The following is a 23,318-nucleotide window of genomic DNA, read 5'->3' as shown; positions in this document are numbered from 1 at the left end:
ATCCAGACGGGGCTTGAATATCTCCAGAGAAGGAGACTCCACACCCCTCTGGGCAGCCTGTCCCAGGGCTCTGTCACCCTCATTGTGAAAAAGTTCTTCCGCATGTTGGTGCGGAACTTCCTGTGCTCCAACTTGAGGCCATTGCCCTTTGTCCTGTCCCCATAGACAATTGAAAAAGAGGCTGGCCATTTCCCCCTGTGTCCCACACTTCAGATATTTATAAACATTAATAAGATCCCCTCTAAGTCTTCTCTTCTCAAGGCTGAATAGCCCCAGTTCACTCAGCGGTTCCTTCTAGGGGAGACGCCATAGGTCATCTCAGTTCTTTTCTACCCTGCTGATGTGGAGACAGATTTCAACTGGTGGCTGTCCTGGGCTCCCTCCCTTCCACGTTTGAGGCAGACCTGCAGCAGTCCTAGCACAGTCATACTGGTCCCACCTGGTCCCCGCTGTGATGTGGCTGATGCTGGTAAAGCACCAGTTAAGTCTACTGTAACGCCGGGGGAAGTCCGTGAGTGTGTGAGTAAGCTGAGGCTGCCCCTTGATCCTGGTGTAACACATATGCAAACTCTTCTGCCAGAAAAGGAAATCTCTGAAATTTAAGGGCTAAAGAATCTTTCTGTGAATTTGACCATTTACGGAAATAAAAAGTAGGCAGGCTCATGAGGAAGAAAACCCCAATTTATATAAGAATTTTTGTGAAAGAAACACATAGAGCGGGTCCCGTCCTTTTGGTTAGTTGGAGTATTGTTGGTTTTGGAAGTAGTACAACCTTTCTTAAACATGTTATAGTCTAGACTCTTGCAGCATTTACCCAACAAGTAATGACTTGGCTATTTGGCCTATTGTTAAATGCTTCTGGTAAAGTACTTAGTGCAGATATTGCTGCTTAGGCAGACCCTGAGAGCTTGAATGGATGGAGACCAGTTGGGGTTTTGGAGGAGAAAATGACTCGAAGCCTACCCTACAGCAATTGCAGATGATTCCTGCTTCATAGGGTAATAGAAGATACGTTTTGAAAGTGGCTTCAAACAGACACAAAATAGACACTTTGATAGATGGGCTATCTGAAGGAGAGTTGGTAAAAGTATCTTAAACACATGTGCAAAGTAAAAAAGAAGTATTACCAGGGAGTTAAGAAGGTCAGGACTCAGAGTTGGGCTCTTTGGACCACATACTTCTTGTGCCCCTGACATAAAGAACAGGGCTGGCATTAGGTGGTCAAAGCCAATGTCTCTGTTCTCTACCCTGAGACGAGGAGACATTTCAGGAATGTGTAAGGTATGGTGAAAGTGCAGAGGAGAAAGACTTCGGTTTTAGCCAGAAAAAAATGGTTGTTGCACTGTCCAGCTCAGTTTTGTCTCAGCCAACTCTACGTATATATATTTTTCTCTTCATGTTTTCTAAGGGCTGGAGGCACTGTCACACCTTATTATTTTTATTTTTTTTTCTTCTGTTTGAACATGTTTCAGCTCTCACAGGTGTCACTGTAGGCAGGGATTTGATCTTAAGTATCAAAGGTTTGATCTCACTTCAGAAAAGGCATGAACAAATTCAAATCTGTGGCTGAGGAGGGCTCGGGAGGAGCACAGGAAAGGCTGAATGGGACTTAAGAGACAAGAGAAAAGAAAGCGTGATTCTTGGCACTAAAACAATTTTGTATTCAGCAGAGACCTATTAGAGACTTATTAAAAGGGGGGGGGGGAAAGCTTGTTATACTTTATCTGCTCTACTTTAACTTGCAAACTGAAGCCTGCTCCCAGTTTATTCAATTCAGCTTGCTGCTGCTCTACCTCTCTCCTTAGAAAATACATTAGTAAGTCATATCCACGTACTGTACTGATCCAAAGTGGTTTTCTGCAATAAGCTGATTAAAATGAATGATCCAAAACCTGCTGAGTGGATGTGTGAATAATAGGTAATCTAGGGGGGTAATAGGTTTCTGCTGGCGCCCAGGTATACGCGTGGAAGTTGTTGAGCAGGGAGAAAGAATTTGCTTCATTAATCCGTAGGAGTTTTTAAAAGATCATTTTTAGGATTATGTCCATGGGTTCTCCTACATCCTTCTGAGAAGAGGATGTTTTTGGCAATAGCTAGTAATTTAGTAAAGATATCAGAGTCTAGTCTACTGTTAAGAGGATTATGGGCTGCCCAGATTGGTTGTGGAGTTTCCTTCTCTGGAGACATTCAAAACCCACCTGGATGTGTTCCTGTGTGACCTGTGCTAGGTGATCCTGCTCTGGCAGGGTGAGTTGGGCTAGATGATCTTTTGAGGTCCCTTCTAACCCCGATCATTCTGTGATGCTGTGACTTTTCATCATTTGAATGCCAGACTAACCTGGTTTTCTTCAAGAATATTTTCAATTTAATTGGTTTGTGAAGTTATGGGTTTCATTCTGAAGTAGTCAATCCACAGGATGGACCCCAGAGAGTTGTGGGCTGAGCCCATGGTTACAGAGGCTTTGTAAGCACATGCTTACCTTTACACAAGTGCCTAACTCCTGTTCAAGACATTAGGAATTAAACAGCCACTCAGAGCCTTAGTCCTGGAAAGGAACAGAAAAGACATGGAACATCTAAAGTACAATCTAGGGTTTAGGATTGCTGGATTTTCCTCCAGTTAAATACCTTGTTTTTGTGATGTGATTCAGTGGGGTTTTGCAGTTGAAGCTGCCATCCTCAGGCTTCAGATCTTTCTGATGGAAAACCCATCCCATCACACTCCACCGCTGTGCAACAACAATCTTGACCCCATCTGTCCTCGGGGACAGCAGATGGAAGATCAGGAGGACACGTGCTTCCTACACGATTAACTGGCTCAGGGGATTTGATTTGCCCCCTTCAGTGTCTGGCTACTGTTTGTGATCACCATGAGGGGATAAGAAGGGGTGAGGGAGAGAAAGCAGCTCCAGGGCTTGACAGCTTGGAAAAGGGTTATGACACAATTTAGCCAGCGCTGGTGTTACATAAATGTATATATGTGATAAATAGTGCTTAACGACCATGAGGAATGGCTTCTAGCATTTGCCAATAAATTTGCAATGTACTGGATTTATGAAAGACCTTGACAAAATTCCTAAACAAACTAAGTTTTCCTTTACTATATACTCTTGTAGTTATGATTAAGAGATTTGTGTTTTTTTCCCAGTGAAAGCAGTGGTGCTAGCATGTATGCTCCTCAAAGTGAATGTGGTCTAGTTTATTTAAGCAATAAGGAGTTTAAGTGGAAATGAGCCACAGAAATGTATGCCACTTGTCTAAACCAAACATGTTTTAGGCTTTTCCTTCTAAGTGACAGCTATTATTACATTTTTAAGTAGATTTTTTGTTAGTAAGCATCTGCAAGTACATTTGATCAGATTAAAAGACCCAACACTCTATTTATACTATTAAACTGGAATTTCTTTTTAAATAAGGACCTGCAACTCTGCCAACTGAAGTTAATGGGGAGTTTGCAACTGAAGGGGTAGAAGTCCTTAAAGAAGTACTGTCAGCATAGTTCATTTCCATGACATGTTGTCTGCACATCCTTTTTAGACATTACATGTGGTTTTCTGAGGTCTTTTAGACCATCTGCATGTGGGTCATCTGCATGCAATCCCAAGCACAACTACAGGCTGGGCAGAGAGCAGTCCTGAAGGGAAGGATTTAGGGGTGCTGGTGGATAAGAAGCTCGACATGAGCAGACAATGCATGCTCATAGCCCAGAAGGCCAACTGTGTCCTGGGCTACATCAAAAGAAGGGTGGCCAGCAGATCAAGGGAAGTGATTCTTCCCCTCTGCTTTGCTCTCCTGAGACCCCCACCTGGAGTGCTGTGTCCAGCTCTGGAGTCCCCAACATAAGAAGGACATGCAACTGTTGGAATGGGTCCAGAGTAGGGCCACAGAGCTATACAGAGGGCTGGAGCACCTCTCCTGTGAAGACAGGATGAGAGAGTTGGTTTTTCTCAGCCTGGAGAAGAGAAGGCTCTCGGGACTTCCAGTACCTGAAGAGGCCTACAGGAAAACTGGGGAGGGACTTTTTAGAAGGACGAGGCGGAATGCTTTTAAATCAGGAGGGGGTAGATTTAGATTGGATTTTAGGAAGAAATTTTTCACTCTGAGGGTGGCACCGGAACAGGCTCCCCAGGGAGATGGTGGACGCCCCATCCCTGGGAGGTGTCCCTGCCCATGGCCAGATGTTGGAACTTAATGATCCTTAAGGTCTTTTCAACCCTAAACTATTCTATGATCCTATGATCGGTGTCATAGGACTAAAGAGAGTGGATGATTAATAACAGTGGGATCTGATCTAGACCATTTATTAGAAGTTTTATCAGTATTAGAAGTTATATCAGTTAAAGATATACAAGTACCTTCTCAGTGTAGTAGATTTGTTAGCAAGTTTGCTCTTGCTGCATTCAATATACCAGTTTCTCTGGTATTTAAGGGATTGCAGTTAACTTTTTTCCCCTCTGAAGGCTCCCAGGGGTATGTAAAGAAAAAAACCTTGTATAAGCATAAATCAAAATTATCCCTCATTTACTAGTTTCTAGTTCTGGAGAACAAAGAGTAGTGCTTGCAAGAGCTTAAGATAGTATTTAGCAATTGTCCTGGGTTTTTTTTTTTTTAAGTTTTGCTTTAAGTTTTGTTTGTTGAGGGAATTCAAGACTTATCTTACTGCACAGTGGTGGCGATGAATGCAGGTGCTGTTCCAGCTTGGCTTTCAGCCATAGGTGGAAGCTTATTAAGGAACATTGATTCTCTGGCTGAGCATTGAATTTACAGTTGCTGCATTGAAAATATTCTTCATTAACTGTGTGATTGAACAAGCTGATGATGATTAGTAATGGTATTACTTTGTTGTTGTTGTTATTATTGTCATTATTATTGTCTGTGCTGACCTTAACTAAGACTAGTCTGTTTGCTTAATACACTGAGTGCAGGAAAATGTCACACGTGGAAGGTTCTTGTAAGAGGGATGGAGACAGTATCCCTTAAGCTCAGCTATTTTTTGAGTGTTTTTCTCTAGCCTCTGTGAATTTGTGTTGGGCTGAGCTATGGCTTAGGGCCTGATGGTCTCTGACACCACCCCTCTCCTCAGATGACTGACACTGTCAGAAAAGTTTTCACTTTCTTCACTAACACAACTTAGGGTAAAGTCCATCAACTGTAATTTCAGATCATGAAGGTGATTGTATCTAGCAAGTTTTTCGTTACTCAATGGGATTTACATTTTGCCAGATCAATTAGAAATATATGGGTTTATTTTCATACTATTTCTAGGAATAAATACCAGAGTAGACTATATCTGGAATTCAAGTATTCATAATACTGCCAAAACCTAAACCAAATTATTGAATTTCATCTTCCATTTTAAATTGAATTTAAAAGAAAAATGCATTTATAATTTACCTTCTAGTCATTGTAGCATTTCTGCAAAGGGCAATGTCATTGTATCTTTAATCACATGTAGTTTCAATTTAGTCTGCTCTACATATTTAATATTCAACTTTGAAGAGGTCTGTCTGCTCATAGTGTTCTTGATGCATCTGTTCATGTAAGAGGCTTTTCCACCTCCTCCATTACACCATTTCTTTTTCTTTTCATGGTTGAACTTTCCTCTTTTTGGCCAGTAGCCATAAGCAGTGAATATGATGTCTCCCAAGAGCTCACACCACAGGGCATCAGTTGTTCAAGGCCAAGGTTTTATGTATAGACATGAGCTTTACTCAAAGGTTCTTTCATAATTCTTCCATAATAACGATGGCTGATGACTACTTTTCTTCTGAGAACTTTTTGTGAAGACAATATTTATACAGCCGAGACAGGAGATTTCTGATAAATCAAAGAATCAGAATCCTAGAGTCTCCTGAATTGGAAAGGACCCATAAGGACCGTCAAGTCTAATTCCTGGCTCCACACAGGACCAGGCAAGTCAGAGCGTGGGACTGAGTGCATCGTCCAGATGCTTCTTGACCTCAGCCCAGCTCGGGACTGTGACCACTTCCCTGGGAGGCTTGTTCCAGTGCCTGACCACCCCCTCAGTAAATAACCTCTTCCTAATATCCAACCTAAAACTGCCCTGTTGCAGCTTCATGCTGTTCCCTTGGCTTCTGTCACTGGTCACCAAAGAGGAGATCGGCACCTGCCATTGCTCCCCCTCATCAGGGAGCTACAAACCACAATGAGATCTTCCCTCAGCCTTCTCCAGGCTGAACAAACCAAGGGACTTCAGCCTCTCTGTGTAAGACTTCCCCTCTAGACCCTTCGCCATCCTCATTGCCCTCCTCTGGACACTTTCCAATAGTTTTGTGTCCCTCTTGGCCTGTGGCACCCAAAACTGCACCCAGTACCCGAGGTGAGGCTGCCCCAGCGCAGTGTAAGGCAGGACAATCCCCTCCCTGGACAGGCTGGCCAAGCCATGCTTGATACACCCCAGGATGCAGTTGTCCCTCCTGTCTGCCTGGGCACTCTGCTGGCTCATGTTTAACTTGCTGTCAACCTTGACCCCCAAATCCCTTTCAGCATGGCTGGCCTCCAGCGTCTGATCCCCCAGGCTGGATGTGCAGCCAGGGTTGCCCCTTCCCAGGTGCAGAATCTGGCACTTGCCCTTGTTAAACTTCATGTGATTGACGATTGCCCAGCTCTCTCATCAGGTCTGTCTGTAAGGCCTCACCCTTACAGAGTCAACAGAGTCAACAGCTCCTCCCAGTCTGGTGTCATCTGCAAATTTACTTAAGACACCCTCTAGTCCTGTGTCCAGGTCATGAAAACGTTAAAAACAAGGTGGAGCCCTGGGGAACCCCACTAGTGACTTGCCACCAGCCAGATGTAACCCCATTTACTGTTGCCCTCTGGGCCCAACCCTTCAGCACATTGCCCACCCAGCACATTATGGCTTTGTCTAGATGTACACTCCAGCAAGATACTGTGAGACACACGTTGTTTTCTTGGGGTGGGCTAAAAGTACCATCTCTGGAGCATAAATGTTGCTCTGAGCCTTTGCCCCATCAGTGGCAACGTGAGCATTCATTAACATTTGAGGTACCTCGCCTTTGTTCTTACTTTAATACTGTAACGACTACTGACTCTCTGTTTATGAGCTGCTGCTGCCACCTATTTTTATGATATCGAAGGAAATATGTATCTGATTACATCCTCTGTTAAGATCTACTCGTGGTATTAAGCCTTCATTTTTTGTCAGATCAATGAAAATAAAAGGAACCACTACATGAAGATAAGGAAAGATATACAGTCTGAAAAATTCAGGCTTTTCCTGAAACAGTGCTACACAACTTTGGGGAGAGATGAAATCTCCTTTCTTAAGAAAGTACCAGCTTTTCATCAGAACTGTCTATTGTAATCGCTAAAAAATGAGGAAAATAATGCAATGGCCCAAGGACACAAGTGTGCATCCTATATTACTAAAGTTTCTCGGGAAACCTTTATACTTGTGTTAATATACAAGGGTATTTATCCTTTCAAGCCCCATGAGAGTTGTTCAGGAACAAAAAACTTAAATAAAATCATAACCACAACATGCTGGGCTGGCTACGCAAGCATAGCTACGTTGGAGAACCTTCATCACTCCAGCAGAAATACCTCAAGATGAGCTGTTGTGCTGATGTTGCAGCCTCTGACCCGATTTCCTTTCAGCACAGCTACAACTTCTTTGATCTTTTTTTTTTTTTTTTTTTTTGCCACTGGGAAGTGCTTTTTTAATTGTGTCATTTGTAGCAGTCATGAAGATCATTTTCTGCTTCATACTGCTTCACAGACATCTCCTGGAACTGTCCGTCTGTGGCAGCAGGAATAGTGTTGTGCAGATCTCTGGGGTCTGTGTGAAATTGGGAATAATTCATCACAAGAAACAAATGGGAGCCGTCCATCTGTCCTACTGCAAAGGGAGGTGTCACTTTTTCTCCCAAGCTATGCAAAGCCATCACCCTACATGGCCTTCAGTTTCTGTGCTGTACAGTTAAGTACTAAATGTTGCATGTCTTCTGTTTCTTAAGGCTTTCTCAGCTGTGGAAAGAAATATCAAGTAATGTAACCACTTTCTTCCAAATCTTGGGCCAGGATCTCAGCTGGTGTAAGTCAGCAGAGCTCCACTGACATTATTAGTGCTCCATTGATTCACACCAGCTGTGGATCTGGTCTTCTGTCTCAATTTATGAAGGGCTTGAACTAAATGTCAGGAAATATGAAATGGTCTCTTATAGTCAGCAGTTCTCCAGATGTGTTAATGGAGTTTAAGTTTACCAAAAGACAAGACTTCAAAAAAGTGATCCAACAGAAGAATAAACTTTCAAGAAGAATGCCTGCCTTACAGGCTTTTTGGCAAGAGGGGACTATGCAACTCACTGCAATTTAAAGAAATTAACTCAGTTATGCACAGGATATGGTAATGCAGCTTCAGTGAGCATCCAAGATTCAAAATAATTTCACAGCACAAAGCAAACTCTTGGCACTCAGTGAATAATTGCCATGCAAATAGGAGTCATCAAGTCTTACGACCAAAATTAAGTTGCTTATGAACTTCATGTAAAGAGTCTAATGCTTCCTACTTCTCAAGTGTAGCTGGTTTTATTTGCAGGCGTGGCATTACAGCTTTTGGAGATTACATGAGGACCGTGTTGTTAGAAGAACACAGCATCTTTAGTAGTTCTGTGTAATGTTGAAACTCAACAGTGGCTTATAGATGTGATCTCATGTATAGTGTTGAAAACAGTTATTTTAGCCAACGAGGTTAAAATAGTTGTTGACATTGCTTAAGCACTGTCAGGCTTCCTTTTAGAATCAGAAAACGCTGTAAGAGGTGGAACCTATTACCTATACCTCCCCTACGAAGAGGGGCTGAGGGAGCTGGGCTTGTTCAGCCCAGAGAAGAGAATGCTGTGGGGGGACCTCATTGCAGCCTGCCAGTACCTGAAGGGAGCAGAGATACATGACGGGAATCAACTTTTTAAAAGAGCAGATAATGGCAGGACAAGGGGGATGGATTAAAGCTAAAGGAGGGAAGGTTTAGATAGATATTATGGGGAAGTTTTTTTACAGAGAGTTGTGAGGGACTGGAACAGGCTGCACAGAGAGAGGGTGGATGCTCTATCCCTGGAGGTGTTCAAGGCCAGGTTGGATGGGGCCCTGGTCAACCTTGTGTAGATCCAGGCCTGGAGGTTGGTGTCCCTGCCTGTGGCAGAGGGGTTGGGACTTGGGGTCCCTTGGGGACCCTTGGGGTCCCTTCCAACCCAGACCATTCTATGATTCTATGAAACCCCAAAGTTGGCAAATGTGGCATCTCAGAAGTCTTTCATATGCTTAGTCTTCTATGCCTACATGGCACATGAGCATGTGCTTCAGAAAAAGACTTCCAGTACCTGATACAGCCTGTGGTGGTGCAGAGGTCTTCACAGCCTAATTTGTTTGCTACTAAAACCTTTCAGAATTAATTAAAATAATCAGTATGTGGCTCCACACTCTGTGATTTGCATATGATCTCCACAGAGACCTAATGCTTTAGATAGACCTAGAGGGGAAAAAGAACAGCACACCTTCAGTAAGTAAACTTCAGCATGACACTGTGTTGGGGTAAGATACCTGTGGTTTTGTGTTTGTTTGGGGTTTTTTAAAGATTACAACTGATTGCTAGCAATCAAAACAGCATGGATCCTGCTGACCTGAGGTCTGTGGCTAAGGGTCTGAGTCAGATGGTTGAAAAGGAGAAACTTAGGCCGTATTTTTAAAAAGGAAATAAAGGAAGACCAGGGAAGTATAAACCTGTAGTCAGTCTCCCTCTGTGACTGGCAAGATCAGGAAGCAGATCCTCCTGGAAAGTATACTTAGGCACATGGAAAATTAGGTGATTGGTGACAGACAACATTGCTTCACTAAGGGTAAATCATGCCCAACAAATTTGGTAGCATTCAATAATGGGGTTACAGTACTGGTGGATGGGGAATGAATGACGGATGTCATCTACCTGGACCTGTGCAAAGGATTTGACACTGTCCCACATGACATCCTTATCTCAAAATTGGAGAGACGTTGATTTGACAGATGGACCCCAAAGAATTGGCTGGACAATCATACTCAGAGAGTTGTGGTCGGTAGCTCAATGTCCAGCTGTAGACCAGTGACAAGTAGCACTCCTCAGGGGTCAGTACTGGGACCAGCACTTAACATCTTTGCCAGAGATGGACAGTGGGATCAAGTACAAGTGTCAGTAAGTTTGCTGACAACACCAAGCTGTGTGGTGTGGTTGACGTGCTGGAGGGAAGAGGTGCCATCCAGAGGAACCTTGAGAGGATGGAGAGGTGGGCCTGTGTGAACCACATGAAATTCAACAATGCCAAGTGCAGGGTCCTGCACATACGTCACGACAGTCCCAAGCACAGCTACAGGCTGGGAATCGATTGAGAGCAGCCCTGAGGAGAAGGACTCAGGGGTATTGATGAAAAGCTCAACATGAGCCAGTAATGCACGCTTGCAGCCAAGACAGTGACCAGCAGTACAAAGGAGGGGATCCTACCCCGCTGCTCCACCTGGAGTACTGTGTCCAGTTCTGGGGTCTCCAACATGAGAAAGACATGGAACTGTTGGAATGGGTCCAGAGGGGTGCCATGGAGGTGATTAGAGGGCTGGAGGACCTATGAAGACAGGCTGAGAGAGAGTTGGTGTTGTTCAGCCTGGAGAAGAAAAGGCTCCAGGTACACCTCACAGCAGCCTTCCAGTACCTGAATGGGCTACAGGAAAGCTGGAGAGGGACTGGTTACAGAGACAGGGAGTGACAGGATAAGGGGGAATGGGTTTAAACCAAGAGAGGGTAGATTTAGATCAGATCTGAGGCAAAAATCCTTCCCTCTGAGGGTGGTGAGGCCCTGGCACAGGCTGCCTAGAGAAGCTGTGGCTGCCCCTGGATCCATGGCAGTGTTCAAGGTCAGGTTGGATGGGGCTTTGGGCAACCTGGTCTAGTGGAGGGTGTCCCTGCCTGTGGCAGGGGTTGGAATTGGATGATCTTTGAGGTTCTTCCCAACCATTATAAGAATCTATGATTCTATGACTCTGGCAGGTTTTTTTTCAAAGTTAGTCCCAATGACCTTGATGAGATGCATCTGTTTAGATGTTACTGCATACCAAAAAGGAAAAAAAAATGCTTGGACACTATTTATTCAGGCCTGAAGGAAAGCATTTTGGAAGAGTTCACAGAGGAAGCTAGTTAGACTTACAGAGAAAGCAATTATCATAATCTTAATATTCCAGTACATTGAATTTAAAGTGGCTTGCAGAACTGGAGTGACGGATAGAGTGGTGAGGAGACCCTTCTGAATACTAGCAATCTCTTAAGAAGTGACAATATCCCAGACTCAGCATTTACCACACTTTTGCTGATTCCCTGGGAGCACGGAGGCTCCAGCTCAGAATGAAAATCTTTCTCCAAGTCCACAGCAGGAAACGTTGTAGTGAGAGCTCTGAACCTCCAAGGGCTTGACGAGCTTGAAGTGTGAAAGGCTATGAATCACACAGCAGCCAGGGTCTTAGGAAGCTCATTGCATTTTGAAGACTGCAATTTTTTATGAAAACCTCTGTTCCCTAGAGATTTCTAGGTAGTAGTGCTGTACAACCTGGTCCTGAATCTGTTTGAAACCAAAAAAAACCAAGCTGAATTTCATGAACTGTATTGGCTCCCCGATGTGGAGCAGTTGAAGGTAAATGCTTGAATTAGCCTGAAAATTAAGATTGCTTCTGCATGGCTTACTGCACTAAGCCCTCATATGGCAGCATTTGAAAGTAACACATTCCATCATTTCTGGATAGTTCTTCCCATCGTGGTGGCTGATGTGTCAGCCTCGGTAATATGCGAATTTTTCACCTTCTGTCAGAATTACTCCAGTGGAATATACCTGGGCATGAAGCCATCAACCCTTATGAAACTCCAGCTTGTCCAAAATCCTATGAGCACATTAGGTCTGTTCCCTGCTTCCTACACTGATTCCCTGCAGCAAACTGAGCCAAGATTAGAAGATTACGTCTTATTTGCAAAGCAGCTAGTGCTATCAACCTGGAATATCTTGTCACCCATCGATAATTCTCCTCTTAAAGTTCACAAAGCCTTTGTTTTCATAGAATCATAGAATCATAGAATTGTAGGGGTTGGAAGGGACCTGGAGAGATCATCGGGTCCAACCCCCCTGCCAAAGCAGGCTCCCTAGGACATATCACTCAGATAGGCAGATATCCTGCTCTACTATTTGGAGAGAGCCAGCTTCAGGGCATGGACCTTTGTGACATCTCAATGTGGTTCTTTATATGCCTCCATGTCAAACATGGACAACAGAGATGTGGTTAAGAGCCAAGTCAGAAATAAAGAGCGGTTGACAGAGCATCATCCTGTGCAGTAGAAGAGCAGATTCTTTGTGTGTTTTCCATGTTTATTCAGCCCTCCCCTGCTCTCCATGTGGAAGTTGTGGGTGAAATGGTGTGCTGGTTTGGGCTGTTAATGTTCTTCATAGCAGCTGGTATGGGGCTGTGGTTTTGATTTGTGCTAGAAACAGTGTTGGTAACACAGGGATGCTTCTGAACTCGCGAGCAGTGCTCACACAGAGCCAAGGGCTTTGCTACTCCTCACCCCATCAGCAAGTGGGCTGGGGGTGCACAAGCTGTTGGGAGGAGAACACAGCCAGACAGCTGACCCCAACTGACCAAAGGGATATCCCATACTGTATGAGGTCATGCTCAGCATATAAATGTGGGGGAAGCAGAAGGAAGTGGGGACATTCAGAATGAAAGATGTTTCCCCAGGTAGCCATCCCATGTGATGGAGCCCTGCCGTCCTGGGGATGGCTGAACACCTGCCTGCCATGGGGAAGTGCAACGTGAATTCCTCATCTGGCTTTGCTTGTGTACATGGCTTTTGCTTTACCCATTAAACTGCCTTTGCCTCAGCCCACGAGTCTTCTCACTTTTTCTCTTCTGAGCCGCTCCTACATCCAACCATCCAGGGAGCGAGCGGCTGTGTGGGGCTCAGATGGCAGCTGGGGCTAAACCACAACAAATGGCCGTTCTCAGTGTCCTAAAAACTGTAACCAAATAGTCAAAACCTTGACATTTATAAGCTGAATTTCATCACTTTGTTTTTTCCACTTCCATCTTAGCAAGTAATTAGGTCTTACAAAAAGCACTTTTCTCTTACGTGTAACCTTAACAAAAAGCTCAAAATACACTATTAAAGCATTACCTTAGTGGCATATACGTTGGAGTTGTTTATATCTAAATATGTTTCAAATCTCTTTGTTTTACATTTCCAGACCTGATCCAGCCCCACAGAAGACACTGGGAGAGCAGTCCCTGGATGTGATGTCTCTTGAAACGTTGGAAAACACTTGTGAGCCGGAGGACCTCTTCGATGACATCTAGCTACATGTTGGCTGAGGAACTGAGAGACTAGCATTTCCAATAGAGATGAGCTGTAAAACTGGAAGGCTTTGTTATAGGAACCAGGCTGAGATCTTTACTCTGAGGTGGTGTTTGATGATACGCTTCTCTAGTCCTCTTTCACTGCACTAGTCCACATTGTTCACTATGCAGTTGTAGACCCTTGGCTTGCTAGCCTTGATTTGTGACAGCCTTGAAATCAGTTTAGCCTCTGTGTAGATCTCTTATCATGTGGATATGGGGAAGGAGAGCACCATCATTGCGCTCTTCCATCCTAATAGTCTCTGGCTGATGATTGTATCGAGGATCAGCCGGTTTCCAGAGGTCCCCAGAGAATAAGACAGGCATAAAGAAGATTAAGGCTACCCTGTACATGCTGCTCCTTTTTAGAGAAGCTCAGCTGAGGCGTGGTCTATCCAAATGGGCTTTAACTTTGACTGAGATACAGCTTCCTAAACTGAGTTTAGAATGGTGTCTTCTGATGTGAAGTATCCAAACAGATGTCCCTTCACTTTCTAGTTGAAGGTTCTCTGAAGCATTATGCCTTGTAAAACATTCTTGTGTCTTTCTTTAAACCTGTAGAAACTCACACACAGCCTTTAAAATTGTTGGGTTTTACATCTCATTGGGTTTTTTTAAGGTGATTTATAAAAAAAAAAATAAAATGTGTTCCAAAAACACATCGATTTTGGGTTTATTTGCTTAGATGCTCTGTGAGTAAAGGGACCAATTAGCAAAGCCTGTTAATGCATGACCTTCCCCTGCCCAGAGCAGATGCATTCATTTAGACTGAAGCCTTCATCAAAGAAAGGTAGCTACGTGTATGTACCTCCAGCAGTCAGAATCAGATGCACAGAACTAAACACAGACGTTGGGTTTCCACGTTGTGACTTTAATAGCCTGAATCAGTTCTCGTCTGAGGCAGAGGGAGGGAGCCAGTTCTGTGTCAGAAAGGATGTGGTCCAACAAGGGTTTTAAACACGTGAGTAATCCCATTGAAGTCAACAGGGCTCAGCAACATACTCCTGCTTCTGTGCTCTTTGTCTTTGGCATCTTTTTGAAACAGTGAGTTGTTTAGGCCCCGATTCTGCCAAAATTCAATCCTGTATTTAACTAAAAGCTTCCGTGTCAGTATTTGCAGGATAAGGGCTGCATTTAAGAACCTACATGAGTATCTGGGAATATTATACTTCAGCATTCCTTTCTGACAAACATGGTCACAGCATTTAAAATTCACAAAGGGCTCTGGGACGGTGTTATAAATCACACAGCGAAAACACGAGCGGCCATAATATTTTGCTTGCTACAGAGCCTTTGTGCCTGGGAAATGACAGGACCACAAAAGACCTATTCATACGCCCGTTCATAGACGTTGCCTGATTTAAAATCTCCCAGCACTGATCTGACAATGCTTCCAGCAAAAGCTTGTATACAGTTTCAGTTTTAACGCGAAAATATTCCATGACTTAACCCAAAATACAAGGGCTTGGTTTAATTGTGCCTGCAGCAGAAAATGAAGGTAAATGGAGCTGAACATCCCGTGAAACTCTGCTTTCAAGAAACTCTTGGTTTCTAGCAGTAAAATGTTGTTACATAAATAGGAAATGTTACACGCAGTTGGCAGATGTAATAAAGTCTGTCAGAGTGTTTCTTCTCTTCTGTTTCTTTGAGGTTTATAGATCGAAGCCTGGAGCTGAGCAGGGAATTATGTGGTGGGATACATACCTTGGACTGTATGAGCCCAGGTGTGTTGTCTAGTTAGGGTAACGACGGAACAGAGCCAGTTTCCAGTCAGCTAAGACCATTTGTGTACACAAGGATACCTCCTCTCCCCTCCAAACCTACTTACAAAGTATCTGCTCACCCATCTGAGCAGTGTTAGAGAAACTTTGAAGATTTATGTGAGAAACTACGGCTTTTCTGACAATAAGGTTCCATTTTGCTGTTGACTTTGAAAAGGAAGGACCCACCAAAATGAGCACAAATTATCTGTGGGAGCAGAAGTAGTATTGCAGAGCTGCAGAAAAATCAGTGAAACTTCTTTGTGATGTGTATTTGTCCACAGGAAGTGGGGACAACAGCCTTATCCTCAAATTCATCCATCCCAATGTATGGAAATAGACCAATGTCCTCCATAGAATCACGGAACCCCAGACTAGTTTGTGTTGGAAGGGACCTTAAAGCCCATCTAGTTCCAACCCCCAGCTATGGGCAGGGATACCCTCCACTAGAACAGGTTGCCAAAAGCCCCATCCAACCTTGACCTGATCTAATGATGCTTAGTGCACCTTGGTTAAGTCTTTTGAGAAAAGTTGGAATCTTTGCTATCCTTCTGTGCTGATAAGAGTTCCTGCTGCAGGGGATCTCCAAAGCTTGCAGAGCCAAAGGTTTCCCTTATGATTCAACGAACAGCACTCCTATTCATTTATGGAATATGATGTTCACCTATTTCAAAAGGACATAACGTCTCCTAGTTTATGTTTGTGCTGTGATCCACCGTAACCCTTGGAATCTTCCATGCAGAGTTACTGGGTAGTGACTTGTCTTTCCGTTCTGTGTTTGTGCAGCTGACCGTTCCCATATGGGTTTAGTAACTGGCTTGTTTGTAGCTGGTTCGTTTTTCAGGGTTATTCTGAATACTCATTCTTCCCCAATTCAGTATGATGGGTGAATGTATTAAGTCCATTCTCCAGTTGCTAACATCCAGACCATTAATAAAACCAGTTCTGGGCTTCAGCCTTTCTCCATTCATCTTTCTATTTAGTAGAACTATTAAACTTGGACTATTCTTGGTGACCACAGTTTTCTAACTCACCTTTTGGAAGACCATGTTCCCCAAGCATCCCTGTAAAACTGTCACAGGAAGCAGCCTGACATGCAGTGTCAGTAAATTGCTTCTTCCCTGTCCAAAAGTATTTTAGCTGTGACAGAAAAAACAGAGAAACATGCCCAGAAATGGTTTTTCAAGACAGGAAACCAACCAAAGTTAGGGACAGTGAATTAAATTTCAAAGACCGTCCTTAATTAATACTTCTCTTGATATTACTCTGCAAATGATTTCCCAGGTAAATTCTTTCTTCAGGTTAAACTGTGCTTTTGGGGAAGATAAAACATGCAGTCGTTTTATGGGAGGAGAACCATGCTGTCTTTCATTGAAGGTTTAGACTCATCTTGAGTTTTATACTCTTAATGTAACTACTTAACCAGAATGTATGTTCTTGTGCGTAGCAATTTGTCATTTGAGGTCTTGAGGTCTGGGTTTATCCAGAAAATCCTTTAGCTGAAAAAGGCTTGCTATATTTTTTTCAAGAGAGGAAGAAAATGTGTTCGAAACAAACAAACAAAAAAAAACCCCACCCCAAAACACCTCAGTTTTCGTGAGGAAATGCTTTACAAAGTATTGCCTTTGGGATGAAAATATTATTTTGATTTTGAGGTAATGTTTTGGCAATCTATTTCACTCTCTTAACTACCTTCCCACTACCATTCCCTAAAGTAGACACTTGTTTGTATGTACATGTACATTAGCTATATTGTTCTTCCTTGCTTTGTACCTGTAACGTATAAATGATAAATATGATTCCCTAGAAATGTCTAGTATAGTCTAGCTGGCTCTGACAACTTCTGCAGTTTGTTCTAGCTGCCTGGAGGTAGTTGAGGAAAGAAGAAGCCTTTGCACATGGGAATTCAGATGTTGCTAAATGTGTGAGGTAAAGCTGCTTTTCTCTGGTTTGCCACCTGCTTTGTGGGAAAGATAAAATGTGGAAATAGTGAAGTAAGAATGGTAGGAAAACAAGGCAATAAAAGCATGTCCAGATTGCTTAGAGGCTGAAGGTAATATATTTGAACATCTTCTGAGCAATAGTAATTTAGAAAAATGTGCCAGGAGCTGGCTGGCTGACTGAAAGAGGAACAGCTCTGAGAGGGTTTCTATCTTCAGGGAACCCTATTCTTTTCCCTCTTGTCTCCATCGATGCATCGATCCTCTTACCAGGACTAGTACCGCTTCTCACTCTTCTGATTCTCTCCCCATCCCACTGATGGGCAGTGAGTGAGTGGATGCATGGTGCTTATTTGCTGGCTGGGTCATAAGCACCACGCTGCTAAATATTTTTCTGCCCTAGTTTTACCATTACTCCCTTTACAAAGTCTGATGGCTCATAAAATCTTTCCCTAAGTTTCCTTTTGGCAATCTCTCGTCCTCCATCTCATTTCTTTCCATGTAGTGTTGGTCAACATCTGAATGTTCACCATTCTCTGACCATTTAATTATTTCCCTACTAATAAAATTACACTCTAAACCTGATTTCAGTCATTAAATCCATCAGTATTCATCTGCTAGTGTTAGAAAAGTGAAACACTGTATGTTTTTAAAACTTGACACTGCTAAAAAGGAAAATATCAAGCTGAAGGAAGATTACTTCTGGAGGTCCTTAGGATGAGTCTTGGGTCCAACCTCATGCAGTGTTTTCATCAGTGACATTGACACAAAAAGCAGGAACTCCCAACGAAAGCTGTTGACGTGTACCTAGGAAGCCTCGTGAGAAATGGCCTTATGAGGACCGCCACAACACTGATCAAAGGACTGGAGCACCTCTCCTATGAAGACAGACTGAGACAGTTAGGTTGGTTCAACCTGGAGTAGGGAAGGCTCCATGGGGACCTTACAGCGGCTTTCTAGTACCTGAAATTTGCCTATAAAAGCTGGGAAAGAACTGTTCCCAAGGGCATGGAGCAATAGGACAAGGGGTAACAGTTTTAAACTCAAAAAGGGGAGATTTAGGTTGATATTAGGAAAAAGTTCTTCACTCTGAGGGTGATGGGTCACAGGAACAGGTTGCCCAGAGACTTAGAGGAGGTCCTATCCCTGGAGATACTCAAGGTCAGGTGTGATGGGGTGCCGAGTGACCTTGATGTTGCTCACATCAAACCCAGTCCACTGTTACATAGCGAGTAGAGAATAAATTTAATCTGCATCTTCCAAAAAGCTTTAGTTTAAATAGAATTCCTGAATGTAAATAATTGTCTGCTGGGATTTTATGAAGCTTCCTGCACTCAGCTGGCAGCACTGGTAATGAAGACGGCCGTCCCATCCTGCTGCAAGTGTCTCTCTGGCTTCAGTGCTTCAAGTACCATGAAGGTTTTCTGCTGAATCTTAGCTTTATGCACCTGGTGAGTTTTAAACCAGGGAGTCTTTGCTGGAATAGTCTTCACAATTAGGAAACAAATACATTAAACCTTTTTAATACATAAGCGGAAAACTGCTGTCCTTGTTACTGCCTGTTTGTGAAGGCCCTATGATCGTATGAGGAGCAGCTGAGGGAGCTGGGGGTGTTCAGCCTGGAGAAGAGGAGGCTGAGGGGAGACCTTATCACCACCTACAACTACCTGAAGGGAGGTTGTAGAGAGGTGGGCGATGGTCTCTTCAGCCAGGTGACAGGAGATAGGACAAGGGGAAATTGCACTAAGCTGTGCCAGGGCAGGTTCAGATTGGATGTTAGGAAAAAGTTCTTCCCTGAAAGAGTTGTCAGGGCCTGGAACAGGCTGCCCAGGGAGGGGGTTGAGTCAGCGACCTCGGGTAGATGAGGTACTTAGGTTTAGCACAGGACAGGAACAGTTGGAGTTGATGATCTTAAAGGTCTTTTCCAACCTTGTGATTCTGTGACTCTGTCCTCTCCCACACAGAGCTGTTGTTCATGTCAGAGAGACTGAGAGGAGTATCTGATGGGAAAATTTAGGTCCACAGGTGTACATACACTCTAGTACTTTCTGAAGGGCACGGAAGTACATATTTATGCAGTGACTATTGTTATACTATTTATTGTGGATTAGTCATCTCTACAACATGAAGTACCTATGTTGCTCTGAATAAATTACATAATATCACATTGTCCTGCTTTTCCTGCTTAATTAAATATCACTTGGAAGTCCTGCCTCTCATTTCCAGTGCATGATTCACATCAGTTGCAGCCTTCCAGTTCCTGAAGGGAGCAGAGAAACAGGAGGGGAATCAATTTTTTAAAAGGGCAGGCAATGGCAGGACAAGGGGAATGGACTAAAGCTAAAGGAGGGAAGGTTTAGATGAGATATTAGGTGCAAGTTCTTTACAGAGGGAGTGGTGAGGTGCAGGAACAGCCTGCTCAGAGAGGTGGCAGATGCCGCGTCCCTGGAGGTGTTCAAGGCCAGGCTGGATGGGGCCCTGGGCAACCTTGTGTAGATCCAGGCCTGGAGGTTGGTGGCCCTGCCTGTGGCAGGGTTGGAACTCTATGATCCTTGAGGTTCCTTCCAACCCAGACCAGTCTATGATTCTATGATTCTGTGATTCTATGATTCTGTGAGACTTGGATTTAATCAGAACATCTACCCCAATTTTCTTATGTAGCCCATTAGCTTCTGGTTTTCCTTCTGGGTTTTTACAAGATCATCTTTGACTTACACAGTAGTTGAAAGATGATTTTAAAAGTTAATTTTTACCAAAAGGCACAGTTTTAAGCAGAAGAGGCTGAAGATAGTTGCACACCGTCCTCCAGACTCACCTCCAGACTGATCTGGCCATGTAAAACATAAAAAGGTAGTAAAATATATTTACAGGACTATTCACAAGCCCAGTATGGACAGCTGATTCCAGGGGGAGAGTTAAAATACTTCCCAGAACCAGTTTAAATACAACACTACATTCATTGTCAAACAAGAAAGAAGGAAAATGAAGGCACAGCTTTGCTAGCACTTCCTCAGTGCTTGGCTGTTACCAACACTTTGAAGTCCAGAGGGAAAGCCTGTGTCATAAATCACAAAAAATGGTGATGAAAAAGCCTTACCCTGTTAAGTTGCTTTCTCCCCTCCTTTCCCAAGCTTGTGGGGAAAAACTGCAAGATTGTACCCAGTGGCGCTGGTCAGAGAAGTGAGGCACGGGTGGAGCTTGGGAAGGAAGAGAGCACAGTTCTTCCCAGGATGCTGGAGCTGCTCAGACACCTCTTCCTGGCCAAGTTGGCTTTGCCTTCTGTGGTGAGCCCAGGAACATCAAGCACAACCCATCAGCCTAATACAACATGCCAAATGGTGGGAAGCTGCTGCACATAAAGGATGTAAGTGAGAAGAAAACTCTCTGGGGCTTAATTAAAATATATGGGTTGAGACATTTAGCCAAAGAGACTCACCCCAGCAGCTTTGGCAGCAAGGAAAAGTTGGGTATCCTCATCTTGGCTACCTTGGGATGAGGTGGCTTGCTCCCTCCCTTTTTCCATGAGTACTGAGAGGATGTCGATGGCGAACATTGATGCTTGTGGCTGCTTTAAGCTGAGTAGATGACCATGGGTGTCCAGGTAGCCACCATCGTTGTGGATGCTGCAGTCTTAAGAGCAATGAAGTGTTTCAGAGTACCTGACACACAGGCTTTTCAGACCCTTTTAAGATGCTGGGCAGAAGAAGTCATCACAGTGCACGGTGATGTATCTGTAGCCAGTTTGAATGTGGTTCCTTGTGTTTCACCTGGGCACAGCCGACCTCTGGACCCCAAGGCCTGCCCGTGCAGCACTTGAGGAAAGCCATATTCTCCTGCTGCCTTCACTGCTTCTTCTTCTTTCTGTGTCATGCAGGTATCAAGCAAAGCCACCTCCAAGAGGAAGCTGACTTTTAGATTTTTAATTACAAGAATACTGGAAGAGCTTTTATGTGCTATACAAAAAACTAAGGATGCTAACAAGCAAAGAAATGCGTATAATAAATACTCATTAAAGAAATATATTGATATATAAAATACTGTGATCAAGCACAAATTCATCTGCTATGACACAGATGTATTTGTTTGGGATCCTTGATATTCTGAGTGATCCAGAGACCTGTTTTAAGAGCTTCCCACATCATCCGGGTGATTTTTATTTTATTTTTTTATACTTTTGACTTCTTACTCTATTGGGAAAGGAAGTACTGGCAACACTCCCTGGTACCGTTTCCACATAGTGAGCACATGGTTAATTTTCCTTCCTATACGGGGAAGAAGTTAATCTTTATTCTTTCCGGTAACCTGCTGGAGAGGCTGCTGGCAGCCCTGGGGGTGTACCCTGATCTAAATACCATTTACTCTGTCCCTCCTGGCCTCTGTCTCACAGCCACGTCCAGAAAACCCTACAACCTGTCCTGAGCCCAAAGGGCATTTATGAGCATGTTCAAACTGAAGTGCTGCCAGGAGGTCGGCCTCTTCTTGCCAAGCACAACCGCTCTAGCATTTCAGCTTCAGGAAGGCAGCGTGCCATTAAACGTGTCGTGGTCCAGCTCTCTCCACTGCCCTGGGAGACGCCGTGCAGAGCATCCCATGGAGCTGCTGGCACGCACCAGGCAGACGGGGCTGGCACGCAGGTGGCGCGAACTCCTTCTGCGAGGGGAGCGGTCGGAGCAGAAAGGATCCTGCATTCGTACGAGCTGCTGTAAGTTTACTTTGGAAAATCAAGACCTCGTTAGACATTGTCTGCAGGGAACTTTTACCAGACGTGTTGAAGTAAAGTTCACCCCACCCTCTTTTCAGCAGCCACGGTGGAAGCCAAGTGCAAATGTTATATTAGGTGTGGACGTCGCGAGTGCAGCAGCACAACCGGTCCTCAGGACTGGGTATGTGCAGCTGATGGCTCCGATGCCTGACCTGTGCACTATTAAATATCAGAATCCTGATATTTAATACCCAATACTCAGCACCAAATGTCGGCCACATCTGTATTTCTTCTGCAACCATCTCTCTACAAACACTGGTAGTTACTGCCTACGGCTGGTGCAAGAGGCAGGCAGTCACCATCGGGTAGTGCAGGTGACGGAAGATGGGTGAGCTGTTCATGACCAGCTCTCCAAGAAGTTGCTTGCACGGGAGTGAACAGAGCTCAGCTACATGGAGCACCAGTCTTCTGCCTAGATCAGACTATCCCCATCTCACCTACCCAGGCGGCTGCGGTCTGACAGCTTTTAACCAGGGAAAAGTAAAAGTTAAAATACATGATGCAATGGATCTTCTCCCACTTTTAAGAGAGGAACATGTTCCTGCACACCGTTTCTTTTTTTCAGCAAAAGACAACCTGCCTTAGGTCAACTTCCATCCACGTTCAAGTCTTGTGTTGCTAACCAAATTTCTTCCAGAGACTATGGCAGGTCTGTGGGAAGAGAATAGCTGAGAGTCCATCCCTGAGCTGCTTCCTGTCCTCCCCTCGTTAACCATGCAGAGTGGTGTCAGCATGGCTGATAGAGAAAAAAAAGCCTGTGTCTTGCTTCTTATGTCTGCGGGTATTTTAGTTTTATGACTCTATCCTTCCCACAACAGAGCCAAAAACAAAGAGATGGGAAATGAAATCAGCTGTCTAGAAGCTGTACTAATAAATATCTATAAAAATAAGATTGGATTCCCAAGAACAAAAGAGCAATTGAGACATTTAACCTAAACATCCATAATAAACTAATCAGAGCTGATTTATGGTGAGGCATATTTTATGTTGTAAAGGCATGGAGGAAGTGAAATAATTTCTGCCTAACACTTGGCCTTTTGCAGCCTGTCTCATCCCTCCTCATGCAAGCTTTGGGAAGATGTGACAAACCTCCTCATGACAAATCCCAGGAATGTTGTGTCTTCCCCTTTGACTTCAGCTGAGCTGAGCAGCCAAACTGGATGTTGATTTATTGCAACTGCTCAATAATAAGCTGCAGTAAGCCCAGAATAAGCTGTTGTTTTGCAATTCTTTAATCTTTATTTTGCTTTCAGTTTTGTACAGAGGAGCAAGATAGCAGTTTTCTAGTTTTGCAGCCTTTTTTATCCAACAGAAATGCTGCGTGGGCCTCTCTTGTTGCTATCACCAATTTCAGTGGATGGTTCACCTGCCCTCAGGTCAGCTTGTTGCAACTTTAGGCAGGTGCATTTGCTTAATTAAACT

General features: G+C 43.9%; 1 protein-coding gene across 1 annotated transcript in view; it reads left to right on the top strand.

Annotated features, from left to right (window-relative positions):
* XRCC4 (X-ray repair cross complementing 4) overlaps nt 1-13,997 on the top strand; it is a gene marked incomplete at its 5' end in the record, with an annotated part of 170,415 nt that extends 156,418 nt beyond the window's left edge. Inside the window, one exon of the mRNA XM_084278683.1 lies at nt 13,287-13,997. Coding sequence (XP_084134809.1) covers nt 13,287-13,395 — 109 coding nt within the window. The 3' untranslated portion in view covers nt 13,396-13,997. The remainder of the gene's footprint in view (nt 1-13,286) is intronic.
* Between the last annotated feature and the right edge of the window lie 9,321 nt (nt 13,998-23,318).

This window comes from Gallinula chloropus (assembly GCF_964237585.1).
Source record: "Gallinula chloropus genome assembly, chromosome: Z".
In the NCBI taxonomy this organism is placed as follows: Eukaryota; Metazoa; Chordata; class Aves; order Gruiformes; family Rallidae; genus Gallinula; species Gallinula chloropus.
Note: the sequence above shows the minus strand (reverse complement) of the source record. Positions and strands in the feature narration are given on the sequence as shown.